Raw genomic sequence first — 11,208 nt, 5'->3', positions numbered from 1 at the left:
GATTCCCACTTTGGCTCTGGTAAAGTAGGGGAGGAGGAGTAAGACCTCATCCAGGCCTTGGGGGCTGGGCTTGCAGGACACAAAGGAACAGAGTAAACGCTTTTTATTGAATGAATGGATGAATGCATGCTTGATAAGAACAGAACTTGTATCTGCCTCCAAAGGACCCCACCCCCACTCCCAAGATATATTCTGAGGCTGAGATTTTCACCTGCTCACCTAGCACCCCTTCTGCCACACCAAGCCACACCAAGCTCACCAGTGCTCATAGACCTTTAATCTATAACTGCCTGGCCACACTCCATCACTGCCCCAGGACGGAAGGGAGGGATAAAGATGTATAGCCAGCTAGACCATGCCAGCTCTGAGTCCAAGAGGGAAGGGCTAGGTCAGGCTGGGACCTGGGCAGGGGGCTCCCGGCCCCAGGCGATGAGGGAGTTGCTGGCCTGGGCAAGCTCGGTGATGGATACCCGGCCCCGCTGTCGGATGAAGTTAGCCATGGCAGCCAGTTCCTCCGGGGTTATGTAGATGAACTTGCCCCGGTCGTCAATCACACCTGTGGGGACATGCAGGTTGTGGGGCTCAGCCCTCCCCACCTGACCTGAGGATGCCTACCCACCCATCCCTCCTGCCTGTCTACTTGGCCTTTCCTGGCTGTATCCAATCTTGACTAGGTGAGTCAAATCAGGCTTCCTTGCCTGTCCTCGTCACTCAAAGCCATCCCCAGGCCTTAGCATGTCCTCCTTGTAACTGCATCCCCCTCCTCAGTACACTGCTCCCCCAACCCGGGGTGGTCATCCTACCTCTGCAATAAGTCCCTGCAGCCCCACATGGCTAGATACTCCCCAAGGCCAGGGCCCGTAATGACTGATTCTTATCCTCTCACCTGTAAGAGTTCCCTCAGTCAGCAGGTTCTGGATGCGGTTTATGGTGTCCTATGAGGAGAACAGTTCTCAGAGCAGAGATGGGTGTTGCCATCCCCAAAAAAGGCACTCGCAACCTCCCTCCCACCACAGCCAAATCTCCTCCTCTCCTTCTCATGGCCACCCTGCAATGTGACTCCATGTTTCTCCTTTGGAGGGACCCAGAGCGAAAGGGCTCTGGTCCTGGGACCCTGCAGGACCCCTGAGAGAGTCTCTCTTCCAACCAGGGGAGAACCGTTGGTGACATTTGGCCAAGAAGGTTGGTATAGACTGTTGTAAGACAGCTGTCAAGGTAACTGGATTTGGGCTGCTAAGAGTGATGGGGTTTAGACATTTTTCTTTTTTCTCCCTGCCTGTTTTCCAACTAGTTAGAAAGGCAGGATTCCTGGGGTGCCAAGAGATTACTACACTCTACTCATTCTTGGTTGCGGGCAGGGTGGAAGGGGCATCAAGACTTTCCATCTTTAGGGCAGGCCCTCTCTTACAGCCACACAGACCCCACGGCCACACTCCATGTAACAGGCTACCTTGTAGGGCTTACCTGAGTCCGCAGGCCCACCTGGGAAGCCAGGTCTTCCAAGAGCACGACCTTGGACTGCTACAAACAAAAGGAGGAAAGGGAGTGAGGCTGAGCTTGGGCAAGTCCTTCTCAGCACTGGAACCCTCTGAAGTTGGCATTCTGATCCGACCTGCTCTGGGTGGCTGGAAAAACACTGTGCAGATTCCTATGGGAGAGCCTTGCTCCCTTCACACATTACTCACGCACTCTCCCAACTACCCATATGGAGAGACACACACATTCATAACCTCTCTCATTCCCTTGCTTGTGGGCAGAGATCTGCCCAAAACTACCACCTGCCCCCCAGGCTCCTGGACTGAAGACCACCCTGAGAAAGACTCACAAGTGGAGAACCAAGCACAGCTGCCACCTTCTCCTCTGCAATCAGACGTATCTTTCTAACATCTTGGGCAGGTTGGAAGGGGAAGCACCATAGAGATGAAGGGGAGGGGTGACAGTCACCAAAAGCTATTTAAAAAAACTTTTTCTAGAACTTGTATTTGCTGAGAACCTGCCAGGACAAGGTACTGAGAAGGTGCTGGGGAAGCAATGTTGAAAAAGACATAGCTCACAGCCCCGCCAGGAGGAGTGTAAGAACGTGGAGAAGAACAGAGCAGATAAAAGGACCCAATAAGCCAGGGCCTCGGTAGAAGCTCATTCTTGCCTCGCCTTTGCTCAATGCCCCCCTGGCCTGGAGAGTACCACAACCCTGACACGCCCATACTTCTTTTTACCCATCCTCTTCACACCGTATGAGCTCCCCCTTAACATAACTGTTGATAACACTGCTCAGTGCTTTCCACACACAGCCATGTGCCACGTGCCTCCCTCACATCCTCAGGAGAAAGGTTAGTTCCCAGGGATGCAGCTGAGGGTCCACTGCTGGATCCTACGCATGCACCTGCCGCCGCCTCCCCCGCAAACAGACAGCATATGACTTGAGAGAAGGCGGTCTTTTGCGTTTCTGTGAATCTTCCATAGCAAATGAGTTGGGGTAGGAGTGACATGGTGATACCGCCCCAGCTGCAGATGGCATGTGACTGTTTGAAATGCCAAACCGAATATGTAAGCAGGGAGGCAAGTGAGTGGCAGTTGGGCCAGAGTGTGGGCAAGCACAAGGTGACCTGGCCAGCCGGCCTCTACCTACAAAGCAGAGAGTGGGTGTTGGGCTCCGAGCGACAGCTCAGAGTGAGAATATGGAGTCACCCCAGGTGGTCCCTGAAAACCTGGCCTGAGGGGCTGCTGGGGCCAAAAGTATGTTTGGAAAAACAAACCAACCAACCCAGCCTCAATCAGAAAGAAGAGTGGAGTAACAAGAGCAAGCTATGCCTGTGCACATAACTGCTGCTCACAGAAATGTCCCTCCAGTTCTGAAACCCTAAGACGAAAGGGCCCATCCCCTTGGAGCCAAGAGGAAGGCGGGCAGGCTGAATTTTGGAAGTTCTCCTTCTCCCTGCAGACAGCAGCTCTGGGAGAATCAGCTAGCACAGGCTGGAGAGACTTCTAAACTCCAAAACAGTTTGGAGAACCCCCAGAAAATGGCCCCTCCAGAGAGGTGCTGAGAGCGAGGGCTGGCACTGCCCTGGGTACCTTTTCTCAGGCCTCCGCCTTGGAGAGGGGGACCTGAAGCTGATGAAGGAGGGCTTCCTGGAGGAGAGACTCAGACTACATTGCTGCCCACTGGGTAGGTGGGGACAGTGAGCTCCAAACAGCAGCAGGAAAGTGTGAGATACCCTTCCCAGGGTTGCAGCCCTCAATCAAGTGTGCCAGGGTGGAGAATGGGCTCCATGAGAGGGGAATGGCGGCAGTCTGAGGGAGCCTTCTCCCTCTCGGGAGCCTTGGCCCCCAGCTGTGAGCCTAGCCCCTCGCCGGCTGGGAGGTGTCTAAACCCTGCTCTCTTCTGGGAGAGGTGGGGGAGGATTAGCAAGCCCCGGCTCCTTGGCACCCCTGGTTACCACTCCCACCACCGCCTCTGCTCCCTCTGCATTCCTTCCCTCAGCCGCCTCTGCACCCCTGAGCTGCACTTGAAAACCTCTCCCCTCATCGCATCCTTTGTGGGAGAGGAGAAGTTGCTTAGCAGCAAAGCAGAGCAGGACGTGCTTATGCAACGCAACCCGGAGCAGTATCCGGGAGGCCTGCGCTACAGCTGTAGACAGAAGGGGGCACACCTGCTGCCCTGTCCCAGGTTCCAAAGGAAACATCATCCTATATCCCCCGGAAGACCCAAGTTACTGGCTGGGAACACATGGCAGGGGATGCTTGTTTCACCTCAGTAGAGCCTCAGTATGACAGAACTGGCAGAAAACACGCATGAAGAAACTGGAAAACACAGTGACTCACTGAGCATGGGGTCTAAAGAGCAGGGAAACTGTCAGACCCTAAGTGTGAGGAAGCGATCATAGACTCGCACCTCCCACACAGACCAGGTCCTTCTCCACCTTTGGGGTCAGAGGAGAAGGGACTCTCCTGGCCAGGAGCCCAGCAGCTCAGCCTCTCTTTTTCCACCTGCCCACTCCTGCACGAGCTTGAGTGAAACGCCTGCAGCCCCCGCTCAGGCCTACTCCCTCCAGGCCCTGAAGACGCATCGAACATGCACACAAGAAGCAGGCAGCTGACACCCAGGTTCTGCTCTGTGGCTTCTTACCTTAATGTAGTTGATGAACTCGGCCAGGAAGCTGTGGGACTAGAGGAGCAGAGAAATCAAGGTGAGTATCCCCCTGGCAGGGGCCACAGGGTCTATGCCTACACACCTGCCCATCTGAGTGCCACCTGCCTGTCCTGCCTGTGTGCCTGTCCAACCACCTGCGTAAGCAGTCGAGCCTCCTGTGGTGTGGGGATCGAGGCACCACTTCTCCCAAAGACAAGGTCTCAGCCGCTAGAGCCTGCTGATCCTGATGCCCACCCGCTTCTCACTGTCTGACTGGGGAGGCAGGTGAGGAGCAGCGGGGTGTCTGGGACAGGGTGGCTCGTCTTTTTGGGCACAGGGAGGGGTTTCCTAGGGGCAGTGGGCCCACCTGCTCCTCAGTCATGGTCTCGCCCACACCCTCTTCCTCCACCACGAAGGCCTCCTTCAGTTTCAGATACTCTTCATGCTCCCGCTGGGCCTGCTCCTCCCGGGCTTTCCTCTCCTCCTCCTCCTGTGGACACAGAAGAGGCAAGAGTCAGATATTTTGGGGTGAGTGCCCACCCTATCCTGTTCTGGTCTCTGCTGCCCCCACAGGGCAGCAGAGCATCCAGACCAGCCCTTTCTCAGGGACAGAGCTCCTTTAAGACCTTGATCCCTCTGGCTCCTAAGCTGAACAGCAGGATCCCTCTTCTCAATCAGTTCCATCACCTCCCAGATGAATGCTGCTCAGCTCCCCTTTCCCTGAAAATCCTGCCACGAACCCCCCCATAATATCCTCCAGTCACCTCCCCTCCCACTTCCTGTCCTGTCACGTCCAAACTTCGTGAACAAACACCCAGTTTCCCTTTCCCACCAATCAGCCATCCCTCCAGCCCACTCCAATCTGGCTTCTGCATACTCAGCTCTACCAAAACAAGTCCTGCTATGGTCTCACCCATGTCCTCCAACCACAAAAGCCAAAGGACAACCATCAGGCCTCATACCCCTGTCTTCTCAGTGGCCTGGGGCAGAGGCAACCATCCTTTCTTCCCTCCCTTGGCATCCAGACCCTACCCTCTCCTGGATTTCCTCCTGTTCCTTGGGCCATTCTTCCCGCCTCCTCCATCACTCAGCCCTGTCCCTTCTTTCTCCTTCACTCTCTGGGCCACCTCACCATGTCCACAGCATCAATATGCTGTCCTTGCCAGTGGCTGCCACAGTTGTATCCCCACCCAAATCTCTCCTTGCAAACGCACGACTGCCCAAGTGGCACACCTACTGGGCTGTCTCACAGGCACCTCAAATTGATTATGCCCCAGAAAGACCCTGTGATCTACTCCCCACACATCTGGTACTCCTCCTGGGCCCCTGGCTCAGTGAATCACACAACCATCTGGCCAGATGCCCTGGTCAGAAATGAGGCCCCATCTACCACTTCTTTCTTTAACTTCTGGAAAACTTGATCCACCCATGTCATTCTATCACCAGCACAACGTACTGCAACAGTCTCGCCCCAAATCAACCCATTTTCCAGAATTCTCAGAACGATCTATTTTAAACATGAAGCTAAAGCTGGGACACGGAATATACAAGATGAGCCTGGAGCACTTTGCAGTGTCAAAAGTAAGAAAGTACTTTAAAAAAACTAAACAATAAGGGTATGTCAAAGGTACACAGGAGCCAACTAAAAGAGCTCCCAGTGGCCAAAGCTGGAACAATCTAAGCAAAAAAGTAAATAAGATAGCACTGGATGGGACTTCCCTGGCGGCCCAGTGGTTAGGACTTCGCACTTTCACTGCTGAGGGCCCAGGTTCAATCCCTGGTTGGGGCACTAAGATCCCAGAAGCCACGTGGCATGGCGGGAAAAAAAAGCCTGATAGCGTTTGGATTATAATACAAAGTTCAAATAAATATCCATAAGTCCATGTGGATACAAATAAACAATTGGGGACTTCCCTGGTGGCATAGTGGTTAAGAATCCGCCTGCCAATGCAGGGGACATGGGTTTGAGCCCTGGTCCGGGAAGATGCCACATGCCGTGGAGCAACTAAGCCCATGCGCCACAACTACCGAGCCTGTGTTCTACAGCCCACAGCCACAACTACTGAGCCCATGTGCCACAACTACTGAAGCCTGTGCGCTCTAGGGCCTGTGCTCCACAACAAGAGAAGCCACCGCAATGAGAAGCCTGTGCACTGCAATGAAGACCCAATGCAGCCAAAAAATAAATTAATTAAAAAAAGAAAAAAAAATTTTAATTGCTTTAAAAAAATAAAACAATTGAATAAATAAAGAAGAAAAGATAAATCTGTACAAAAGAATTCCAAATACTTTATGTAAATACTCTCCTCTTAAGAAGGTGGAGCATAGCTCCCTACCCCTTAAGTGTGGGCTGTGCAGTGACTTGTTTCCAAAGAAGCATGGGAAATGGAGAAATCTGGCAAATATAACCTTAGCCAGATGATCAAGGTTAACATACTAGTGATAAGTCAAGTTGATAACATGTACCCTTGCTATGTTGTGGTGAGGATGACACTTCACCTCCGGTCTTCCTCCCAGAAATCTATAACCTCCAGTCTAACCGTGACAATAACATAAGCCAAACGCAAATAGAGAGACATTTTACAAAATACTTGCCCAACAGGTCACAAAACTGTCAAGATCATCAAAAGCAAAGAAAGTCTGAGAAACTGTCACAAGCCAGAGGAACCTAAGGAGATATGACAACTAAGTGTAATGTGGTATCCTGGATGGAACCCTGGGAAAGAAAAAGGATATTTGGGAAAAGCTAATGAAATCCCAATAATGTGTCAAATTCACTTAATAATAATGTATTAATATTAGTTGTGAGAAATATACCACAGTAAGGTATGATGTTAATAATAAGGAAATCTGGGGTGCAGGGGAGAAGAGTCCCAGAATATTTAAGGTGCATTATTAAGTTCAATATTCAGAAAGGTAAAAAACTCTCTCAACTAATGCCTCCCCTCTGCTGTGTTCCAGCCCATCTGCTATAGCACCCATAGCCAGGCTTCCTGCTATCCAGTGTCCCTGGACAATAGGGCCAGTAGAGGCCAAAGGCACCACGCTATGGGGTCTTCCCAGCTGGGCAGCCCTGGCTCTCACCCTATATACCCCACATCTTTGTGATGTTGCCTTTCTTCAGCACCTGATTCTCAGAAGGAAGGAAGCACCTGGCAAACAAAGGTTGATTCACCACCCTTACTGCAGTGGCCTCCATTCCCTGAGCATCTTCTCTATGTCAGGCCCCAAACAGAACCTGGTACAGATACAATCCACCATCTCTTACAATGCCCTTTAACAGCCTCAAGACCCTTAGGATCCAGAACCCCCCCTCTGCCACCTTACCTCTCTGACCCCTTTCCTTCTTCCTTACCCTGCTTTAGCCACTCTGCCTCAATGTTCTTCAAATGCTTTAGGTGTGTCCAATAAATCACATGCACAAATTTCAGTCTCAGGCTCACTTTTTAGCAGCAGCTTTACAGAGGCTGTGCCTAGAGCTCAGGGACCAAATAAACCAGGGCCTGCACCTGGCTCAAGGCCCCTCTTCTAGGCTGGAGGTGTTGGGAAGCAGCATGGGTATCAAGGCTGCCTGGGCAGCTGTCAGAAGTCAGCATCGGGGGCCTGGCTCACCTTCTGTTCCTCCTCCAAGCGAAGCCGCTCCTCCTCCTTTTTCCACTCTGCCTCACGCTGTGACTCAAGGCGTTTCCTCTCCTCACGCTCAGCCTCCTCTGCCTGGAGAAAGGCCGTCATGGGGGGCACATCTCCACCCCCAGCTAGAGTTTGCCCACCTCCCAAACAGGCCAGGCCAGGCAAGGCCTGGCCACAGACCAACGTTGCAGGAGACAGAGACAGGCAAGCATCAAATACCAGCCCAGCATGCAAAGAGCCTCGAGGGGAGGGTCTGCCATTTAGAAGACTCTTTCCCACTTCTCAGAGCTGCACCCCATCCCTCCTGCTTGCCTCACGCTGGGCTTTTCGTGCTTGTTTCTCCTCCAGCTTCCGCAGTTTCTTAGCTCCAATTTTCCCTAACAGGTGAGTTTCCACTGGTTTCTCGATGTCTTCTTCCTCTTGGGCTGAGTATGGTCAGAGAAAAGACACTTCAGGTCCTGGCCACGGAGGACTGATGATGATGGATCCACCTTAGGTCCTGGCCATGGAGGACTGATGATGATGGATCCACCCTACCCCTTGTACCTCTCCTTATGGGGGGTCTCCTTCCACTCACTTACAAATACCACTAGCCCAGCTCTGCCCTCTAGAGGCCTCTGCCACGCAGATATTCATCTGGTGGGGGGTGTGTTAGGTGTGGGGGAGAAGGGAGGGAACCATGGGGCAAGAAAACGGATGATAACTTTAGATCTACATAGCCATTAAGAAAGCACTCTAACCCAAGGGTTAAGCCCTCAGGAAATGAGTGTACCCACACAAGGAGAGTGCTGGAATAGAAGGAGTGGACTGGGCTTCCCTGGTGGTGCAGTGGTTGAGAGTCCGCCTGCCGATGCAGGGGACACGGGTTAGATCCCTGGTCTGGGAAGATCCCACACATCCGGAGCAACTACGCCCGTGTGCCACAACTACTGAGCCTGCACTCTAGAGCCCATGAGTCACAACTACTGAGCCCACGTGCTGCCACTACTGAATCCCATGTGCCTAGAGCCCTTGTTCTGCAACAAGAGAAGCCACCGCAATGAGCCCGAGCACCACAACGAGGAGTAGCCCCCGCTCGCCACAACTACAGAAAGCCTGCACGCAGCAATGAAGACCCAGTGCAGACAAAAATAAATAAATAAATAAATAAATAAATAAATAAATAAAAGACTCCTGCCCTCCTGTTTGGACACTGAGAGCCAAAATGAAGGAAGATGGGGTTGGCTCAGTGGAATAGGGATCAGGGTCCAGAGCTGCTAGCCCCCGGGAGCAAAGGCTGGATCCTAAGTCTCCCCTAACTATACCCTATGGCTCCCAGATATCCCTCCCACACTATGGCTTCACACCCCACTCTTCTGCCCAGCTTTGAGGGTCCCCTCACCCTCTAACCCAGGCCCTTTCTCCACCAGGCTGGGCCCCTCTCACCTGGGATGACGGCCTCCCCATCATTCTCAACTACTTCTGCCCAGGCCACCCGCTGGGCTCGACGCTGGGCCTGCAGGCGGCTGTCCAGGTCCCTGCGGCGCCGGGGCCTGCCCCCAGTTCTCTGCTCCTCGGGCTCCAGGGGCTGAGGCTGGGCCACTTGGCCTGCTACTACTGCCTCCTCCTCATTGTGCAAAGGCTCTTGGACAGCTGTAGGGAAGAGAAGAACCATGATTCTGTCTGGCAGCCCAAACCACCTCATGGCAGGGGGAACAGCGTCCTGGAAGCCTCACCCTCCTCTGCTCAACTTCCTCCAGGCTCCCGCTGCCCACAGCACAAAGTTCCAATTTCTCAGTCTGACTGTGGAGGCCTTCATAACCTAAACCCAGTCCTTGGTCCTATGCAGCAAGATCACCCCATCCCTCCCACCTGTGCTGCTTATCTCTTTCCTCCCAAGGACCCACTTTTCCAGGTGACCTGTCAGGAAACTACCACCCTGCAAGATGGAGCTGAAGCTCTACCTCCTCTAGGAAGCCCACCTTGACCTCTCCAGACCTCATCTGAATGCCCACGGCAGGACTGCATTTATCTGTTGCCTAACACCACCTGCCATGGTTTTATCTGGCACCCCAATCAGAGAGCACACCCGAGGGCTGAGTCTCTCCTCTCAGGAAGATTTGTTGGCTATTTGCCTTACCTCAGCTTCTCTGTGCCCGCCCCCGCCCCCACACATGCTCTTAAGTAGCTTGTGGGTCCAAGGAGGGGGAGAGACATATACACAAACCCATATGCTGATAAGAAATGATGGGGAGGGGGACAGGATGGAGGATGACAGGTGTATCTGTTCTGTGCCCTGGAGGATGACATGGACTTCCGGGCGTGGTGCAAAACAAGGAGGAAGGTGCATGGCCACATGGGTATTCTTGAGAGTGAAGGAGAGAGCTTCCTGGAGCTCTCTTCCTCATGCTCTGTTCAGCTCGTGGGTAGGTAGAAAACTTAGGTTCCCCCTCCTCGTCAGCTGCTCTGGAGCCAGCCTGGGAGGGATGGGAAACCCCTGTGGATCCCCCAACTGGCGCAGAGAAGGGCTGCCCGGATGACGGATGTGAGTGCCCGTCAGGGCCTAGCCCTTCTGCAGTGCCAAGGGGCGAGGGGAGAGATGAGGAAAGGCTCTCTTTTGGGGCCAGGAGAAAGGCGTAGGTACCCTGCTACTCTGTCCCCGAGCCGCAATCCTGCTCTGCGGCTCCCCGCTGATCCCCCTTCGCGCACGTATGCGCATGCGCGCAGCCTGCCTGCCGCGAAAGGCGCGGCTATCTCGCCAGGCAAGCCGGCGCACGCGCAGGAATCGCGGCTCGACGGCCTACAGAGGCTCCGGAGTCAGAGAACGCGCGGCCTCACCGGCCATGGCGTGGCGACATCTCCTACCTGCTACCATCCGGCTCCGGCTGCGAGTCAGGAAGAGGATAAGGCCGACAAGCAGAGCCGCCGCCACCAAGTACACCACCGGGGCCACCATGACAACGGCTTCCAGATGGAACCAGCCAGTGCGTCCAGCCTGAGGCCCGGGATCTCTCAGACCCTGCCTAACGCCCATGTGGCCCCTCCCGTTTCCCATTCTAGGCTCCGCCCACCACTCGGTCCCGCCCAGGCCGCACACTTAATTTAGAGGCCCTAATTTTTTTCTCAATATGCTGTACAGCAATGAATGAATGAATGAATTAGCTGTATAGCAACGTGATTCAGCTATACATATATATCCTTTCTTTTTTTTTGGCCTTGCTGCGCAACTTGCAGGATCTTAGTTCCCCAGCCAGGGATTGAACCTGTGCCCTTGGCAGTAAAAGCACAGTCCTAACAACTGGGCTGCCAGGGAATTCCCTACTTTTTTTTTTTTTTAATATTCTTTTCCATTATGGTTTATCATAGGATACTGAATATATTTCTCTGTGCTATAGGAACACAGAAGGTAGGAGCTTGTTTATCTATTCCATATATATCAATAATAGCTTACATCTGCTAACCCTAACCTC

General features: G+C 53.3%; 1 protein-coding gene across 1 annotated transcript; it reads right to left on the bottom strand.

The window, feature by feature from the left end:
* Nucleotides 1-255: 255 nt before the first annotated feature.
* On the bottom strand, nucleotides 256-10,769 carry DDRGK1 (DDRGK domain containing 1). The gene is made up of 9 exons (XM_065892582.1): nucleotides 10,604-10,769; nucleotides 9,185-9,391; nucleotides 8,072-8,184; nucleotides 7,742-7,843; nucleotides 4,497-4,619; nucleotides 4,127-4,165; nucleotides 1,465-1,521; nucleotides 887-935; nucleotides 256-556 (listed from the first exon to the last, which is right to left on the bottom strand). Exons 1-9 carry the CDS (start codon nucleotides 10,692-10,694, stop codon nucleotides 390-392), a joined length of 948 nt encoding a protein of 315 aa, XP_065748654.1. The 5' UTR covers nucleotides 10,695-10,769; the 3' UTR covers nucleotides 256-389.
* Between the last annotated feature and the right edge of the window lie 439 nt (nucleotides 10,770-11,208).

The sequence above is a fragment of the Phocoena phocoena genome, chromosome 15, assembly GCF_963924675.1.
Source record: "Phocoena phocoena chromosome 15, mPhoPho1.1, whole genome shotgun sequence".
NCBI lineage: Eukaryota > Metazoa > Chordata > Mammalia > Artiodactyla > Phocoenidae > Phocoena > Phocoena phocoena.
This window is presented reverse-complemented; position numbering and strand designations above follow the sequence as displayed.

Excerpts from the sequence above, each read along its gene's own strand:
- DDRGK1 (XM_065892582.1), bottom strand. The coding sequence starts at position 10,694 with ATGGTGGCCCCGGTGGTGTACTTGGTGGCGGCGGCTCTGCTTGTCGGC. Across the intron at positions 1,522-4,126 it reads AGTTCATCAACTACATTAAG|CAGTCCAAGGTCGTGCTCTT; the intron begins GTAAGAAGCCAC and ends TTTTGTTTGTAG. Across the intron at positions 936-1,464 it reads AGGTGGGCCTGCGGACTCAG|GACACCATAAACCGCATCCA; the intron begins GTAAGCCCTACA and ends TTCTCCTCATAG.